Raw genomic sequence first — 19,611 nt, 5'->3', positions numbered from 1 at the left:
CAGGTTAATTAAACTATGCCAACCGATGGGTTGTGTAGCTATAATAACCAAGCTCGGCGCCGCTGGAGTTGGCCCGCACGAACGTCCAAAAAGCTCGCGGCTTCCCTGCCGTGCACGTCTGAGCGGAGTCAAGGAAAACACGGGCGGAACCCCGTGGTACATCGGCCGCGCGGTACGCTTGGCTGCTGAGGGATGAGACGCCCGCTCCAACGGCCGCGCGGAACCCTCTGCGCCGCACGTACACCGGTACAAGTCCGCGTACTTGTCCAAGCACGTTACTGGTTGTACTCGTATCGCTTATATTTATATGTATAAATCGAAAGTTTAAATTTAAATTTGAAGTAAATTTTAGATTTTTTTATCGAATTTATTCTATATGATTTACTTATGGACCGATAAACATGTGTGTAAAGGTTTATCCATAAATTATTTTTTAATTGCTAACATGTTGTTTTTGTTTATACTAATTATAAGTGAAACGATGGGTCTGTCCTGCTAATATACTAAGGTTTATGTCTTTTACGCGTTTGAGAAAAAAAAAGATGAGCATGTATCGATTTAGGCTTCTTCTTAGAACTTGGAAACTGAGTCGATTTAATAGGATATCGTGGATTGATCTACAAATAATTTGTAATGATTATAGTTCAAATAAATAGCGTAGATTTTATTTAAAAGATTTTAAAAATAAAATTAAGTTTGCTAAGTTGATCCATACCACAATAAATTATTCTCGCATCAACTATACCTACGTAGGTAAGCTTGTTCGAGTTGGACTTGACTCTGACCATGCATTGGGGTGGCATGGGCCTAAATATTAAAGCCCAAAAGCCAAAAAAATCTAAAGTTTATAAAAAGGAAAAAGTCCACACAAGGTCCCTGAACTTTAAGGCCAGTCTGTTTTTCATCCCTTAACCGAAATACCAGAAATCTATACCCTTCAACTCTTATAATCCGTTCAAAAAAGGTCTCTCAGCAGTATTGACTTATTTTTTGACTGGTTTTGCTGACGTGGCATCCGGTGGGTCCCACATGTCAGTTTTTCTCTCATTCTATCTCTTCCTCTCCTCTCTCTTCTTCCTCTCCTCTCTCCTTGCGTCACCGGACTACACCCCGTCAAGTCCTCCCCGACGCGCTGCTTCAACAGACTACGCCCCACTGAGTCCTCTGCAGGGCGCCACGTCGTCGGATTACACCCCGTCGACGCCTCTACCGCGTGCTGCTTCGCCAAACAAAATGTCGCTGACCCCTCCATGATGGGGGTGCCATGCCCCACCTGGCCACTGACAGATGTTGTTGTTAGCTCCGACCTCTAGGCCGCCGCCGGCGGCGTGCCGTTACACGCCGGCATCAACTGAGATAGGCCAGCCGGCCGGCCGGCGTACTACTGTACTCTTCTCGCTATTCATTGTCTTCATTCATGCAAAGACGATGCAGTTATACACATCCATGGTGAAGTTTTGGCTGCATGCATGCATGCAAGCACTAATTTGGTTGTTAATTTTGTCGTGTGTGATGTTAAATTGATTTGATGTCTTCATGTTGTATATAGGGTTTAATTAGCTCTTGTTCGATTATCAAAAATCATACCATCAGGAGCTCCAGCCCCCCGTCCGCGCCCAGGCCTTCCCAAGGTCGCCGCCGTGGCCACCCAGAAACCCGGCCACCGACACAAGAAGGGTACGTGATTGTTACGTCCTCGGATTTGGTTGTTTTGCTCCATGGCGTCTGAGCTTGTAACTTGTAAGAGCTAACGGCGGTGAGTGGCCGTATTACAGTGGTGCAGGCCGGGACGACGGTGTGCTTCCCGGTGGGGGAGCCGGGGCCACGCTAGATGACGAGCGGGAAGGCGGCAGCGCCGGTGAAGCTGCTGACAGACGTGGAGAAGTTGCGTCTGTTGACCAAGGCGGAGAGGCCGGCCTCCTGTTGGCGGGGAGCGGACGGGGCTGTCGCGTCGGCGGTGGAGTGGCTTGGGCTGTTGTCCAAGGCGGAGGAGCTGGAGGTGCTATCGGCGGCCGGTGTGTTGGATGGAGGTGTTGGCGTGTTGGATGGAGTCCCCACGATGAGCAGTGACAGCAGCTGCTCCACGGCTCCACCCTACGCCTGCTGCCATCGCCGTCTTCGCATTTCGTGCGGCAGCAGCCACGGCCAGCACAATGCAAATGGGACAGTAGCCCCGTCCTGATTCGCCGGCCATGCCTCCCACACTGCCCGTGGCTACCCCTCAATCCCCCCTCCCCGATTCGTTAACCGACGACGACCTTGCGCCGCGTGACGCCTCGCCGCCGCCGTCCTCTCTTCCGCAAGCCGAGCTACCGTTGGGCATCGTTGCATGTAGCCTCCGGCAAGCACGTCAACCTCCTCTTCGTCAGGAGAGATGAAGGATAGGAGAGATCATGAGTCAGGATGACATGTGGGTCCATATGTACCTTTTGCTATGTAAGAGAGCAAACGTTGGTTAAAATGCCACAGCGAAACCACTACTCCATACAGCTCTAGGATCTATTTTAAACGGTATTTGTAAGTTTAAGGTTCAACATTTTTGGTATTGTGGTTTAGGGATGATTTATAAATTTGATGTTAAGTTAAGGGACCTTCGGTGAACTTATTCCTTATAAAAATTACAAGGAAGTCCAAAAAAATCAGAAGGTTGGGCCATACCTAGCTCTGTTTTTTCTTAAATCGACGGTCTCGGGCCAGCTTGGATGTAAGATTTTTGGTCGGTTTTTTCCAGGCTGGGTCCCAAAGCCCGGACCTGCCCGTGGTTTGATCAGGGCTATGCATAGCCAGCCCTATATAAAGACCACCTCATGCCTCGGCGTAGGAGCACGCACTACGCTGGCAAGCCCGTGAGTCGTGGCCACGTATAGTACAGCTAACACAAGCAGTTGTGAAGTTCCATCCACTGAGGCAGCGCGCCGAGTCACCAGCGTCGCGTGAGCACGGTGAAGATGGCCGGGGAGGCAGTCAACAAGGCAGAGGCAGAGGCGGAGGCGAGGGCGCCCTCTGCACCGGAGGCAGCGAAGAGCGGCGCGGCGGAGGAGGAGAAGGCCGTCATCCTGGCGCCATCACCGGCCTCCAAGACTGAGGACGCGGAGCCGCCGGCCGATGACTCCAAGGCTCTCGTCGTCTTCGTCGAGAGTGAGTAGTATTTTGCTGGCTCAGTTTGTCGAATTTGGCGCGCAGTCTTTTTTTCTCTGAAAATATCCATTTTGGGACCAAAATTAAACTCTGTTCATCCATGCGCACTTTTGTAATTGTCAAGTTTTGCAAACTAGAGTTTTGAACTTTTGATCACCGATATGTTTGCGTTCTGTAATCGACTGTTGGCAGAAGAAATGAATTGTTAGTCGTCTTCAGAAACCTTTGCTTGGTTTCAGAATTGAAAACTCTGCTCAGACACCAAGTTGATGTGTAGCTATAGATAACTCGTCTGATTGGTAGTACTGCCTCCTTATTCTAATAAATAACACCCTTAATTTTTTCCATGTTTGAACATTTGTCTTGTTTAAAAACTTATATAATTATCATTTTTTTAATTGAATTTATTACTAAAGATAACTTAAATTTCCATATATTTGTATAAAAAAATTTAAATAAAATAAATGATAAATATGTACCAAAAAAGTTAGCACCGTTATCTATTGAAATACGGAGAGAGTGTAGTAGTATTTGAGAATGCTCAACCATTCACATCTTTTCATTTTTCAATTCAAATTACATATGAAATGGACAAATGGTGTTTGGAGATTAGTGTGCATGATTTGTTTAGAGTTTGTCATCCAAATGTATATACCTAAGTCATCCTTCTGATTTCTGCTTATCTGATCACAATTTTACATGCCAGAGGTTGTTGATAAACCTCATGCTGAGAAGGCACCACCAACCTCAAATGACAGAGGTGATTAACTTACGCTCTGTCCTTCCCCTTTACATGGCTACCCATGTTGCAAATTGAGGACCTCTAGCTAAATTAAAACCTGAATACTTTTCAGCCGTTGCCCTTGCAAAGGTGGAAACAGACAAAAGAGAATCGTTAATCAAAGCATGGGAAGACAACGAAAAGGCAAAAGCTGAGAACAGGTATGTAATCAAATGTAACCGCACATATTGACCAGAATCAAATTTAAACGTCGTATTTGTAATTGTAAATTTTTCACCTGTTTTTTTTATTTTGCAAGGATGTCACTCAAACGATAGTTCTAGCGATATTTCTGAAGTTTTTAGTGGCATTTTTCAATAGTGATTCAAACTAGTAGTAAATTTGTATTTGTCCCAATTCAACTTGCTAGGGCATATATGGCTCCATTACAGCATACTGTGCTTATCGAGGAAACGTGGTGCGTAACCTTCTTAATCACTTGTTGTCTATGTCACCGCAGGGCCTCTAAGAAGCTATTGGATATTATTTCATGGGAGAACACTAAGAAGGCAGTAATAAAAACTCAACTGAGAAAGAAGGAAGTAAGTTCCGTTGTTTTATTTTGACTTGATTAGATATGTTGTTCTTTTTAAGAGATGATTTCATCAATACTCTGCATATCTCATCTACAAGTATTTGCAAATGGTTAGTGATGACGTTTTATTTTGTTTTATTTTGGGAGAGGATATGGGTGGTGAACTAGTGATTGTTTGATTTTTTAGAGGGAAAAACAAAACAAGATATTTATAAACGAAAAATAATTTGCAAATAAAATTTTATGTATCTATTCTTGTCAATCTGAAGTAAAGGCTAAAAAATAAACTACGATTAAAAATCTCAAAATCAACTCAAAGTTTAACACTAAAAATTTAAGTTTTACCATATAAGCATATGCAGAAGTGAAAATATGAGATGTTTGATTGTGATGCTGTTGCTTTTTCTATGCACCAGCAATGTACATAGAAAACTATGTTTTTTTTTCTTGGTAACACTCAAAATCCATCAGCGTGATTGATTCTTTAAGAAGTCCATGTAGCTTGTTTGAAGATTGGCAACATAAATCTACCTCACCCACTATTCTAGAATCCATCTGTGAGTGTTCAGGAAGAGTTGGAAAGGAAGAAGGCGGAATACGGTGAGAAGGCGAAGAACAAGGAAGCAATCGTCCACAGGGAAGCTGAAGAGAAGAGAGCAATGGTGATGGCCCGGCGCGGTGAAGAAGTGATCAAGGCCGAGGAGATGGCGGCTAAGTACCGTGCAACCGGAGTGACACCGAAGAAAAATCTTGGATGTTTTGGGGCATAAAAAACATACTAGTCGTCGTATACTTGCTTTTTTTTTCTCTTTCGAAAGTTGTTTGTGCTGTTTTTGTAAATGTGTCCTCTTTTTTTCTTATCCGAAACATTTTCAAGTGCCGTTAAAATAGCACATCAAGATTGACAAATGGCAATCATTGGTGGTACTTTCTATATTTCTATTTTGATCATCCCTTGTGTTTGTTTCAGATTGCCCGTGATATTTGCACTACCATTTGTTTTTCTCGAAAAGAACTTTATCATACCACTTTATTGAAACCGATTTAAACAGAAAAGGAAATTTCACCCAAAAAATCGAGGAGGCGCGGAAGCCGCGGTGGAGCGGGAGCAGCAAGCCCAGGGGCAGGTACCCCGTGAACTCGCTCCGAAGGGGCAACGTGGGGGCGCGCCCCCTCTGTGGTGGGCATTATACAGCCTCACGAGGTGGAACGGTTGGCACGGGGATTGGGTCGTTGACATGCCCGGTAGATGGGCCGCGGCCTGCCTAGCAAGCATTTTGGGCCTTAGAGTATCCCTAACAGTTCATCTAAATTTAATTATTTATATCTTTATTTGGATGATCATCTAAACTAGTTTCATTATTCATATCTTTATGTACTCTAATAGATCATGCATATATGACATTCTCTATATCTCTTCGTAGGATGGAGAGAGATCATCCAAATATAAAGTTTCTTTCCTAATTTGGATGACATCTAAAAATAGACAATATGATAGTTGTTCTGTTGAAGCTCAATTTGTAGTTTTCATCCTCTATTTTCAGGATAGAGGATGTGATAAATGAGCTATTGGGATGCTCTTAGGGATCCAAAATTTAGTACACCTCCATTTCACGATTTTCTAACATTGTTTAGATTAATGGGTTGATCAATGTTATTATTTGTTTCTATTAATATTTAAAATAAATCTATACATAGTTATATTTTTTATGGGTTGACAGGCTCTTAGAGGAAGTAGTTTACCAGTTATAACTTCACATTACTCCCAACCAGAAGAGAAGTATCACCCGATCACGCGAGAAGTAGCACAGTATGGAGTATTGCAGTTCCTCTATTTAAAAAATTATTTTAACCTAACTCATATGTACCTATACGGCTATACGGACTTATAAACTCTAGAATGTACTTTATTTTTTTTCAAACCACAATACATTTATATATCATTTTCAAATCTCAATGTATTTTTTCACTACTTTATCAAACTTTAATATAATAATTACTTAAAAATAATGTCTCTGTGACAAACAAGACGACCAGAAATGAACAATCTCATGTATAGACTTATATTAAGCATAAATTAAATAACTTATTGATAACAAAAATAATTTATAGATAATATTTTTATATACTTGTTCTCCATGATCTAAAATTAAATACTAAAAATTAAGCAACCATAAAATAATCTTAAAAATCAACTTTAATTTTAGAATTTAAATTTACTTTGTAAGCATGAGCATATGGGAAAACATTGGCCCTTTTAAGTCTTTCTACGATAGAGCGGGTCGTATTCATTTTTTTTATGCGTCCTTTCGGTTCATTTTTGGTCTAGTTCAGTCGGTTGATAAGGCCATGCGCAATGCATGGAGGAGCCCTGTCTTCCACATAGGACTGAGCCACTCAAAGGGAACTATTCCCACACTGCAGCACATGGTTTCAGGTGGGACCGAAACTTTTTTATTTCACTGTTGCTGTGCACTCCTTTCTCTCCGTCGCACTATCTCTCCGTCCCCTCTTCTATCTCTCTCTGGCGCGGGGATACGGCAAACAAAGCGCGTGGGCGGCGGATCGATTCCGGCCACGGCGGACGGAGCTTGGCGGCGGCCGACGGACCGAGCCGATGGGGGCGGATCTCTTTAGGCTGTCCTCGGCGATCGGCGCGGTGGCACGTCGGCACAGCGGCGCCTCCCCTCGGAGCAGCGGCACATCCCCTCGGCGGCCTGTGGCGGAGCTCAGCGGCAGCGCGGCAGATCTGGGCCGGTGAGCTCCGAGCGACCTCGGCGGCGAATCTGGCCGCGGCCTGGGCGGCGGACGACGGCCGTGACCTCGGCGACGACGGACGTGGCTCGGACGGCGGATCTGGGCCACCGAGCTCCAGGCGACCACGGCGGCGCTAGCGGCGGGCGATGGGCGACGGCCGTGACCTCGGTGGCGATGGACACGGGCTGGGTGGCGACCGACGACCTCGACGGGCGATAGCCGCGACGCGGGCGACGGACCTTGGCGGTCTCTTTCCTCCGTCCTACCTTCTGACGCTCGTCTGACAAGGCTCCGATGCCTTTTACAGACTGCGCGCTGCTCTATAAGGAGACGGTGTATGGCCATCTGTCATGTGTGCGCCGACGTGGTGGGCTGTGGCTACTCGCCACGTCGGCGCACTGTGCATGACCTAAGTGAACTGGATGGATTCCAGGCCCACCAGTCCATTACCACGCCCGTCTCCCCGGCTGTTTCTCACCGAAGCGCACAAGACGTCGAGCGAAACACGACGTAGGCCAAAGTGCCAAACGCCTCCAACCATTCAATGCACCCTGAGACGGAGCCGTACCGCGATCAAAAAAAAGTCTGAAGCGCACGCTACTCTTCCTGCCTCCCCCGCGCTCTGGCTATCTCCTCCTATCAGGCAGACAGGCACCACACCACCACGGGAAGGAGGAGGGCGTGGTTAAACGTGGTAATGGAGACCCATTATTCCAAGCCCGGTGGTTATTTACTTATTGATGTGGATAAATGAGATAAGTTTTATATTTATGGATATTTTAATGAGAAAATTTTATGTCCAATGGGTTATTGCGTATGGGTATAAGTATATAGTATCCATACCCATAACTCAACAAATACCCATTAAAAATAAATAAATATAAATTCTAGTCCTGTCCCATCAAAACTAGACCCACTAGAAAAATATCTCATCCAAAAACTAGTCCAATTGCCCATCCCAGAAAAACCTTAGGTGGGCTTGTTTCCTCGAACTTTCTAACTTTTTTTTTGGTTACTGTCACATCGAAGGTTTGAACACTGATTAGAAGTATTTAATATACACTATTAATAAAACTCACTCTATACTCTGGACTATTTCACGAAAAGAATTTGTTCAATCTTATTAGTCTATGATTAGCGAATATGATGCTACACTAAATATTTGCTAATCATGAATTAATTAGGCTTAAAAAATTTATCTAATGAAATAGCCTTTATTTATATAATTAGTTTTGTTATCAGTCTATATTTACTACTCCTAATTAACGTTCAAACATCCGATGTGATAAGAGACTAAAAGAATCTCTCGATCCAAACAAACAGCACTTAGCTTGTTGGTTTCTCAATCTCTCCATAGCTAACATAAAGTATAAGATAATAAGTGTTGTTGTGTGTAATGATGTATTAATGCACTGCTAGTTTATTTACTATTTGGTTATGTAGTGAAATTTTTATTATGCTTATGCTTTACGTTTAAATCTACCAGTTATATGGATATTGATCATGTTCAGTTATTTTTATTATACTCGTGGATAATAATTGAGTATGAATTAACCATGAGTAAAATTTATCCATGTCGGTATTATATGTGGGTATATGTATGAGAAAAAAATTTATCCATCAATATAAATATAAATGGATACTTTAGTGGGTGGGTTTTGATTTTGTGAAGGTGAGTACAAGAGTATAATATCCCGTGGTTATACGCCCATTGCCACCTTTAGGCGTGGTAGCGTGCAACGTGCGTCGCCCCGGCCCTGCCGGTGCTGCTCGGCACTACTCCGGGACGAGTACGACGCGTCGTCCGGTCAAGTCGACCGGCCGGCCTGCGCCGCGCGCTAGCTTTTCCGCAATTTGACGTGGGTGTGGCAGAGGCAGTGCACATTCACAAGCAATCAATGCGGCGCTCGCTCGCGCCCGCGCCGCACACGCTACCTGAGACCGGGCCTGGCCTGGCCTGCTGCTCCTACGCTACGCTGCTGCATGCGTCGCCTCTCCCTCTCCGTCGTCCTCGGCGCATTCAATGCGTGATGCCCAGAGCACCGCATTGATGATGCCGTTCCCCACCACACTGGGCGAGTGGCGCTCCGCCCTCTGTCTCGGCTAGTTCTCAGATCGATCGCCTCCGCGCCTTCGGTGGTGGTGGCCTGAAGCCCTGCACGCATGTCTCTGCCGCGCTCGTTTCTGGTTTTTCCCCGGAGTTCGAGAGCTCGTCGTATCGAAACGAACCCGTTTATAACGATCCCTGATTGAGCTCGGGGAGTGGGAGTGAATAGTCAAGATGCCGTGCGTTACTTTTGTTCGGGCCCAACAATGTGGCGCCTAACGATCGAGGGACTACATCTCGAAAACTGACTTTCGATCAAATTTCAATCGAATTTACTGTTTTAAATTTGAATTTCTTGATAATCATGCGAAAATCTCTTGGAAAACATGTTTCAACTCGGTTTGACAGGCTCGAAATTTGCAAAATATTGTTGTTCTCGTCAAGATCGTGAACACATTATTATTATATATTTTTGCCAAATAAGTTAACGTAGTTGGTTATCAAGCAAGAAATTGTAACAGGTGTGTATATATATATACTCATAAGTTGAGTACTCTCTGGAAGAGTTTCTAATTTCTAAAAATTATGTTAAGATGTAACCGTCAGAAGCTCCGTAAATACTGCCCTATATTATGTTCTCTCAAATCGCACCAATAGGACTGCATGATACACATTACACTAGTGAAAAGGAAATCTGAAGATGTCACCACCAATACGAACAGTTGGATGTATGATTTGGATGAAAAGGATCGTTGGGTTGGAAATTAAGTAGCAAAAAGTTCCATGAAAACCGATAATATTCTGGAACATTTAATCACTTCTTATTTAGATCACCGATGACGCAAGAGGGGAGAATAGAAAAACAAAGAATGCCTTACATACTATTTAGTTAATAAACTGTTTGTGATGATTTTTAATACTAATTTTAATTTTATTTATTTGACATTATTGACTTTTACATATGTGTTTGACCATTAAATTTTTTATCATTAAAGATACTTTAACATGATCTATAATTTTACATATTTATAAAAAAAATTTTGAATAAGACAAATCATCAAATATATACCCAGAAGTCAATGATATGAAATATAAAAAAATGATGGAGCAGTATTTCTATCTTATATCAACAATAACGAGTACAATGGTATATATGGATATCTAATTAACTGGATGTTGAATATTGTTAGAGATATGATCCGAATTATTATCTGTAATATATTTGGATTATATTACTAGTTTCCTACTAGGTTTCTCCTAACCGTTTCCTACTTGGAGTAGTAGTAGGATTAGTTTCCTAATATGATTTTGTCAGTCTTTTTCTATTATGACTCCTTTGATTTCCCCTTATATATATTTCTTGTAAGCTGCACGGGAAGAGTGCGATGGCCCGGTGTATTCCCCTGCTATTGTAATCATCACCTCATAGTGGTTATTGCCGGTTGGCTCCCGTGGTTTTTTCCCACAAGGGTTTTCACGTTAAATCTGTTTTCTCGGTTATCTGGCAAATTTCCCTAACAAATATCATGTAGCATGGACATACTAAAATTTGTATAATATATTTAACATATGAATATAAAATTTATGATAATTGTCGTATAAGATACTGGTCGAACAGGTACCTAGCCGGGTTGCAACGAACACGTTGTTAGGTAAAATAATTTTTGTAACAAAAATACTCTTAAGCACAAATCAAGACAATTTTTTAATGTTATTGGTACACTTCCTACAAAATACTATAAAATATATTTTATGTTGCTAAGTGTTATTAAAAATAAAAAAATCACTTAATAAATATAAACAACCCATTGGGCTTAAATTGTTTCACTAAACTGAACAAAATCCAACCCACGAGTCTATAACTCGTATGACAAAGGCACATCCCTTTTTTTTATTTTTTTACTACAGATGGAGTAATTTTTACGATTCCCTCCCTTCGTATAGGATGAAACGAATAATTTGTCGCGTTCACTGACCATGCAAAAAAAAACTGTCAGAAGGGTTAACTCCAAAAGAAATCGTTTTCTCCACAGTTACCCATCAGGACAGTCCTGATTAAAGGACAATCATATCGAGAGGACCACAGTAGCATGGCATTCAATATCTCCCAGAAGTGGATCATTAGCGTAGGGGCGGCGAGCTGCGCGTTTCTGTTCTTTCCTGGCGATGAAGCCCAGGCTGCTCCCGTGCTGCTGCAGCTGTCGTTGGCAAAACCTTTCACTGCTCTCGTTCGGCCTTTTGTCTGGGCGTGGCATTAAATTCCTTCTCGTTGGGCTGGCCCAGCTATCCGCTGCATTTACTGAACATAGAAACAAGTCAAACAGAGTCAGCCATGCACATATGCCATCAGGGACCCCTGTTTCTGAACCCCACGAGCTTTTACCCAGTTCGTGTCATCCTTAAAAAAACACTTTCAAAATTTATCTATTCATTTTAGTTTTCACAACTTTGAATTCTAACAGCATCTTCAAAAAAATCTTTATTCCCACACTCCAAATCCTGGCAATAGGAGGATGATAAGAGGATCTCTCACCAACGTAAAACCCACGGATAGCAATTTTGGAAGAATGAGTTGTCAGATTTAGCCATTATGGGCTTAAGTTTAGCCATTCAAATATCATGGTAAGTTAAATAGTAACTCTCTTGGAGGATATTTTTTTTACAAATTATCAAATTTATGTATGACAAGTAAGATGACTATTTTCTTAAAGATGCTCCGATGGTGTTTTATCTTATACATTCGGATGTATATTAATAAATTCGGAAACATATACACTTTGCTTTAAAATATAAGTATCTATAAGTTATTTATTAAAATTAAAATTAATAGTAACGGTTGTAATAAATGATGAATTGACGTGATGGAAGAGTATATATGGGGTAAAATACGAAAATTTTGAATTAGAATTGATGATATGATAAGTGATACCGTAAATATTACTGTAAATACTTATATTTTGATAGAAGATTTAAATCACAAAATACTTGCATTTGTTAGAAGGGAAAATTTGCTATAGGACACTCAAAATTGGCGCTCTTTGTCATAGGACACCGTAAGATCGCATTTTGGCCGCAAGGCATCCAAAAAAGGGTAATTTGCCGCTGGGCACCGCCGACATTAATTTAGTGTTTTTGCTACCATTGGAGAGAGAAAACGGGATGAAAGGACTAAAATGCCTTTGTCTCACCCGCCGTCGTCAGCCGGCCTCACCAATGGAACGCCTTCGCCACCTTCCAGCCTGGAGATGGCTCGGTGTCACCCGCCCTGGATCTGGTTCCAATGAAACCGGGACGACTTGATATGAGGTGGACCAAGGGTAATACTGTCTTTTTTGAAAGTTTCTCTCACCAAGTGTAGCAAAAACACTAAATTAATGTCGGCGGTGTCTAGCGGCAAATTACACGTTTTTTGGATGCCTTATGGCCAAAATGCGATCTTACGGTGTCCTTTAGCAAAGAGCGCCAATTTTGAGGGTCCTGTAGCAAATTTTTCCTTGTTAGAACTAACGGAGTAAAAACATATTACCTCCGCCCATAATAAGCACGACCCTGTAGTTCAATTTTAGACTATGATACAGATATAGAATTTATTGGTCCTAAATAAATGTTGATAGTTCTAAAATATCTTATATTATGGGAAAAAAAGACAAAGTATCAAAATGATACTATTTTTAGTGGTATGCAACGAGGTATTTGTAGACTAAAGCAAACCGTACCCCCCCCCCCCCCCCCCGCCCCACACACAACACACTCCAGCCCCGGAAAATTAATTGATGTTAGTTGTACATAAGTTTTATGAGATCCATGCGTTCCGCAAGAAATAAGATATAGCAAGTCCCTATTTGAGACACGAGAAATTTTACCAGAGAAAATTAAATGACCGTAAAAAATTTTCCTTTCTAATGGTTTCTTACGGAGGATTTTGTAGTCACAATGGTACGACTAGACGAGCTTAGTAAACTATACTCTCTTTATCCTTAAAATATATTATTTATTTATAGAGCTAATGAAGAAGAAGACTACGAAGTGGCTGAAAATGATCGGAGAAAAGTTATAATTAGTTGAGAAAAAAACACAAGTGAAAGTTTACAGAGAGTACGGTTTTAAAAGGATGAAATGATAAGATAAATAGAGAAATAGATTTATTTTGAAAGCGGCAAAACAGCTTCCTTTCAAAAAAAAAAAAGGGAGGGGGGGGGGGGCAAAACAGCGAGATAGGGAAGACGAAGCCACATGGACAATCTCAAAGATGAAGGGGCGGGAGGAGAGGGGAAATGATATTTATCTTACATTAAGTAAACATTTAAATTTTTAATCTTAAATTTAAAGTTGATTTTATAGTGTTTTTACTATAGTTTATCTTTTATATTGTGTTTTGATCGCTAAGAATACATATATAAAAGTTGTAGTAATAAATTATTTTTGAGAAAATTTTAAAAATACCATTTGACAAACGTCTAAGTTTAAGAAATGACATTAACGAATATGAGTTATAAAATGTCATTAAAATGTCATTGTACAAACGAATTTGCCTGAAAAATATCATTAAAGTTAGGTATCCATTTTTTTGCCATTAAATACACACTGTTCATATTATATAACTTAACAGAAAAAGTTGACGGAACCTAACTTAAAAATATTTATTTGTACGATGGCATTTTGTTTATTTGTATGATGGTATTTTGTAGAACTCACACTCTTCAATGGTATTTCTTAGAATTAAGTGTTTGTCAATAACATTTGTTAAATTTTCTCCTTATTTGTTGGTTTTTAAAACTTTGACTACTAGTAACTCTTAAAATTAAAAGGACTAAACATGTATAGACGATTCATAGTGTACTTTAGTAAAAAAAATATTTATTGTAAATAATTTTTTTAGAAAATCGTATTGATATATTAAAAATAGATTTAGAAGAGTGTCGCTGTAAAAACAATGAGAATTATCGTACTGGATAGAGCGTATGTAGTTTGCCTTGCCTTGACTTGTTTCTATCTTGTACCTTGTATTTTCTTATTTTGCCCCTCCTACTGGCCTTATTTATATGCAAATGCTTTCTCGTTTAGAGTAGAATGAGTATCTCTAATAGAATAGTTGAAATTTCGTTCTTCAAATCTTAATTTAGCGATTCATGTTAAAATATATTAAAATATTAGAACTCCAAACTCATGGCACTTTAACATACTTTTAATTTCGCTCTTCAATTCCTAACTGCCGGAAAGGATAACTTATGGACCCAACCATATGGGATCCGAAAATAACAATTTTGTTGTCTGTGAGGATGAATTACATATTTGGCTATTGAAGAGTCATGTTTAATCATTCAAAGGACATCAAATTTTTTAATTTCTTAAAGAATAATTCTTTTGTTAAAATTTAGTGTGACAAGTCAAATAAGTAATCTCTTAAAAATATTAAAAATACTTTAAGATACTATATTTTGAAACGAGAAAGAAAAGTACGTGACAGAGGGACTACAATGTCTCATAGGATTAGAACGTCTCCAAAAAAATATCTAAAATTGATATCTAAAACTGAATTTTATGAATTGAGGTAGAAAATATATTTCCAACAGATTACCAAATACATTTCTAATATTTACACATACCTAAAATCAGCTCTCATAGAGCAGGTACAATAACAGGTTATAAGGCAGTTGTAAACATATTTTAAAGAGATAAAAAAGAGAGAGAAGAGTAGTGGGCTATTACTAATTTGTAGCTAATTGCAACACGAGCTCCAAGACAGCACGGGCTCTAAAACGAATGTGTGTACGATATGTGAGGTTATATATTGATGCTTTGTAGCTAACTATTATATGAATTGACTATTAGATTAACTATATATGAATTATATGAATTGGAGCTAGTAGGTGACCATTCTATTGAACTTGCTCTTATGTCCTAAATTTGTGGCAAGAATATGTATTCTTAATACAAGTTATTCTTTTTTAGATTTCTGTTTGAGAAGTTTGTAATTTTTATGTCCAATACCATTTTTTTAGATAAATCCAATACAAATTTTTGAAAAGTAAAATATTATTACTCTTTTGGAGATGCCTAGTGATGCAAATACTCCCTCAATTCTAAAAAATATAAATCTAGTACTGAAGATCCGTCCTAAAAAATCCTGTACTAATCTTGTACTGATCCAACGAATATATGTTTTTATGGGACAAATAGAGTAGTTTTTCTTGATAATTTTATAGGGGAAGAGCAGGTAAAACAAGCTCCATAATCACGTTAAAGAAAGATCGAACATCATTGGATGTATTAGAGCATCTCCAGTAGGCACTTGCCCACAGAATGCCATCAAAAGGCCGTAATACACACTATGATGTCCCCCATGCATTAACCCAAGCTACAGATTATCATCAGAACCCCTAACTGAACCCAAAATTTTCTCACGTATCGTGCCTTCATACGGCCGCGCGTACGCTCCGGACGCCAAGAACACTTGCTTATATACATACGTACGTACACACGAGCACGTCGAGGCACTGCGTCTGCCTGCCACGTACGTACATGGCGCGCAGCTAGCAAGGTCGACGTCTCACGCTCTCACTTGAACGCCGTTTCCAGCGACGCCTCGAGCAAGTCGACCGGCGGGAACAGCGAGAAGCCGCCATGCCGGCCGTGGAACAGGCCCAGCTCCTCGCCGGCGAAGTCGAGGAACATCTGGTACTCGTCCACCGCCTCGGCCACCTCCACCTCGTTGGACGCCGCCGAGGAGTCATCCCCGGTCGCCGCCGCCTCCTCCTGCTTCACAGCGTCGTTCGTGGCTTTCACTGTCGAAGGGGACTCTGCCACAGCTGCAGCGGCGAGCTTGCGGAAGGAGTCCCCGATGTCGGAGTTCCAGAGGCGGAGGAATACATCGGCGGGCGTCGCCACGGGGACGGGCCCCGCGGTGGACGACGACGAGGCGGAGGTGGTGGCGGTGATCGTCGTCGCAGCGGCGGCGCCGGAGGAGGAGAGGAGGGAGAGTCGCACCTCGGCCTCGAGCCGCGCGGTCTCCCACTGCGCCATGTGACGCGCGGCCGGGCAACCGGCGGCCGGGCCGGGCGGGGGCTCGTCGAGGCCCATCCGGCGCAGCTGCTTCTTGAGGTGGGTGTTCCAGTAGTTCTTGATCTCGTTGTCGGTCCGGCCGGGCAGCTGCGCCGCGATCATGGACCACCTGGGCCAGTACCAACAACAAACAGCAGGTGCCACCACTTCCAATCAATACACACGACTGGTACCAAACTGGGCTGAATATTTACCATGGTATAGCATTGCAGTAAATGAGTTAAATATACACTGTACTATCCGACCTAAACTAGACGTGATGATCTTCCAACATGCAAGTACCACTACTAGTAGTAGTAGCAGCCGGTGGGTTTGGGATGTGATGTGATGGACGGAGAATGCGATGTGTCACCATTGAATGCGTAGGAGCCATGCACAGTGTGCGTGTACAGTGCTACGGTGTGGTGTGCTAGCTTTTAGCTGCACCGAGCAGTGCACAAGTGGCTGTGCGACGCCAGCTGGTCAGTCATCAGCTACACGCTGGCTAGGCGCAAAGACGAAGCGTGGTTAAGGCTGGGGCTATTAGGACATTACGACACTAGATAGGACATTACCAACATATAAACTTTTCATTACGAAGAAATGACTCTTTCCATATAAAGACCACTGTTCCATATAAACACTATTCCAAACTTCTAGTTAATTCTACTTTATCTTATATAATATCTTGAATATTGTGTAGAAAACATGTCTTGCATGAGACATTTCATTCTCTTTCCTCGTCCTCGTTTATTCACTTGTCAAGTCATTTTTCATTCTATATAACAACTTATTTAATGTTATAGACACTATTCTAATCATTAGGTTGACTAGTCATTAGGTTAGGAATGCCCTTAGGTGGTGTTTAGATTAGAAAAAATTTCGTGAGAAGAGTCACATCAAATATTTGATCAGATGTCAAAAGAGATTTTCGGACACGAATGAAAAAACAAATTTCACGGCTAGGCTGGAAACCGGGAAACAATCTTTTGAGCCTAATTAATCCGTCATTAGCACATATTGGTTACTATAGCAATTATAGCTAATCATGGATTAATTAGGAGATTTCTTCCGTAATTATGCAATTAATTTTTTGGTTCATCTATATTTAATGTTTTATTTATGTGTCCAAAATTTTGAGACTTCTTCCGTAATTGTGCAATTAGTTTTTTGGTTCATCTATAATTAATGCTTTATTTAGGTGTCCAAAATTTTGAGACTTCTTCCGTAATTATGCAATTAGTTTTTTAGTTCATCTATATTTAGTGTTTTATTTAGATATCCAAAATTTAATAGGATGTTTTTTAAAAAAATTTTGGAAACTAAACCAGCCCTTACTTGTTGCCGACGATGCCGTGGAGCTGGACGATGGACTTCTGCTCCTCGGCGGTGAAGGGCCCGCGCTTGATGTCCGGCCGGAGGTAGTTCGTCCACCGCAGCCGGCAGCTCTTGCCGCACCGATTCAGCCCTTCATTCAGCAAAAGAAAAAAAAAGTCTCTCAGCTCCTGCCACTAGTGATAAACACGAAAAGAGTAGCACAGCACGGCATGCTACTATGCTGCTAATACGCCTAGTACTACCACTATGCTGCAGCTTGCAGGGTGAGTGTTCTTTGCGGGAGGCAATGCTGATGTCTGGAGTGGAGATTAAGCAAACCAGCAGAGGGTAGTACGAGTGTACTGCGAGTTAATCAGTACTCCTGTTTCGTGTCAAGGAAATAATCTGTGTATTTTTCCGCAGGAAATCTTTGGCCCTATCGAGCTCGGGGCTATTGTGTTGCAGGTGTCCAGTCGAGCATATATGAGCAAAATGTAATGCTGAAATCACCAAGAGAAATTCCCGAAGCAAGCATTGCCTCGCATGCACAGAGCAGGCAGCAAGCTAGGAGGACCAACGAATGATGCATGGGGCTTAGCTGATCTCGAAAGATACACAGCACAGTACCTGCGAGCTTGGGGAGGAGGCGCCAGCTGCCGTGGCCGTTGGCCTGGATGTAGTCGACGAGGAGCTTGTCCTCCTCCGGCGTCCACGGCCCCTTCTTGAGCCCCTTCTTGTCGCAGCACGGTGCCCTCCCCATTGGCTCCCCCCGGCTAACTCCGGTCCGCCGGAGCTCCACACGATCGAGGCAGCAAGAGGCCGCGAACGAGACGACGACGATGACTTCGAGTGTGAGTGGTTCAGCGATAGTAAAAAGGCACGCGTGTGGGTGCGGAGGGATGAAATGCGAAAAGATTTTGGGGGTGACGAGAGTGAGATTTGAGGGAGACGTGGCTACTCTAGCTAGCTACCAGCAGAAGGAGCCAGCCAGCGAGGGAGGAGGCGCGGAGGACGAGGAGAAGGGTTTTGTTTGTGGCCGAGGAGGATCCCCCGCGGCGCACTTTTTAATGCCGGAGATTTTTCACCTGCGCTGCTGCGGCAACAACGAGACGGAAGCGAGAGGTTGTGCTGTGCTGTGCGAGGCGACGCGAGCGGAGGCCGCGGCGTGGTGGTGACTGGTGAGACGACGAGGGAGGCGGGCCGAGGCAGGGGCTGCGTTGCGCGACGCATTCAATTTGGTGGGGGGGGGGGGGGGGGGGGGGGGGCTCAGACGGAGAGGGCCTTTTCTTGCCAAGTACAGCGCGCGCGCAACGGCGACGCCGGTGGGTACCATCGTCGTGCAGGTCGTGCTATCGCCACTCCAGTGGGATACGCAGGATAACTATCACTGGTATGTCCTTTCATGGGGGAGTTGGTTCACGTAGGTTTGTACCGAAGCAAACTAGTAGCTGAATACTATACGTAGTAGTAGTAACTTCGGGCAATCAGTTCAAGCGTTCAAGTTCAGATGAAACGTTTCAATAACATCTGTTTATTTATTACTGTACGATGATAAGCACTATATACGTACTAGCAGTAGTTACTGTTTAGTTCCAAAAACTTTTTTCAAAAACATTACATCAAATTTTTAGACACCTAAATGAAGCATTAAATATATATGAACACTAAAATTAATTACACAGTTATGGGAAAAATCGCGAGACACCTAAATGAAGCATTAAATATACATGAACACTAAAACTAATTACACAGTTATGGAAAAAATCGCGAGACGAATATTTTGAGCCTAATTAGTACATAATTAGCCATAAGTACCACCATGTGATAATGACGGATTAATTAGACTCAGAAGATTCGTCTCGCGGTTTTCAAGTGAAATCTAAAATTTCTTTTAATTAGACTATGTTTAATGCTTTAAGCGTGTGACCATACATATTGATGTGACTTCCGTTCCAAAATATTTTAGAAACTAAACGTAGCCTTATCGTTGGTTCA

At 42.1% G+C, this 19,611-nt stretch overlaps 2 protein-coding genes across 3 annotated transcripts; one reads left to right on the top strand and one right to left on the bottom strand.

Annotated features, from left to right (window-relative positions):
- The first annotated feature begins 2,845 nt into the window (after window positions 1–2,845).
- Window positions 2,846–5,396, top strand: LOC102723024 (remorin-like). Of its 2 annotated transcripts, none has more exons than XM_006648816.3 (5): window positions 2,846–3,138; window positions 3,845–3,898; window positions 3,993–4,080; window positions 4,380–4,461; window positions 5,024–5,396. In XM_006648816.3, the coding sequence occupies exons 1-5, from the start codon at window positions 2,949–2,951 to the stop codon at window positions 5,222–5,224; spliced, it is 615 nt and encodes a 204-aa protein (XP_006648879.1). In that variant the 5' UTR covers window positions 2,846–2,948; the 3' UTR covers window positions 5,225–5,396. The 2 variants fall into 2 exon arrangements, with proteins under 2 accessions (XP_006648879.1, XP_015689084.1); XM_015833598.2 differs by having other exon boundaries at window positions 5,003–5,396.
- Window positions 5,397–15,470: 10,074 nt separating this feature from the next.
- LOC102708686 (transcription factor MYB17-like) lies at window positions 15,471–18,376 on the bottom strand. Its single transcript, XM_006647531.2, has 3 exons — window positions 18,244–18,376; window positions 17,638–17,767; window positions 15,471–16,429 (listed from the first exon to the last, which is right to left on the bottom strand). The coding sequence occupies exons 1-3, from the start codon at window positions 18,374–18,376 to the stop codon at window positions 15,817–15,819; spliced, it is 876 nt and encodes a 291-aa protein (XP_006647594.1). The 3' UTR covers window positions 15,471–15,816.
- Window positions 18,377–19,611: the final 1,235 nt, after the last annotated feature.

The sequence above is a fragment of the Oryza brachyantha genome, chromosome 2 (assembly GCF_000231095.2).
Source record: "Oryza brachyantha chromosome 2, ObraRS2, whole genome shotgun sequence".
NCBI lineage: Eukaryota > Viridiplantae > Streptophyta > Magnoliopsida > Poales > Poaceae > Oryza > Oryza brachyantha.
Note: the sequence above shows the minus strand (reverse complement) of the source record. Positions and strands in the feature narration are given on the sequence as shown.

Coding starts and splice junctions, on each gene's coding strand:
- LOC102723024 (XM_015833598.2), top strand. CDS start 2,949: ATGGCCGGGGAGGCAGTCAACAAGGCAGAGGCAGAGGCGGAGGCGAGG. Junction 3,899..3,992: donor ACCAACCTCAAATGACAGAG/GTGATTAACTTA, acceptor AATACTTTTCAG/CCGTTGCCCTTGCAAAGGTG. Junction 4,462..5,002: donor CTCAACTGAGAAAGAAGGAA/GTAAGTTCCGTT, acceptor CCACTATTCTAG/AATCCATCTGTGAGTGTTCA.
- LOC102708686 (XM_006647531.2), bottom strand. CDS start 18,376: ATGGGGAGGGCACCGTGCTGCGACAAGAAGGGGCTCAAGAAGGGGCCG. Junction 17,768..18,243: donor CCTCCTCCCCAAGCTCGCAG/GTACTGTGCTGT, acceptor TGCTGAATGAAG/GGCTGAATCGGTGCGGCAAG. Junction 16,430..17,637: donor CACGGCATCGTCGGCAACAA/GTAAGGGCTGGT, acceptor GTACTGGCCCAG/GTGGTCCATGATCGCGGCGC.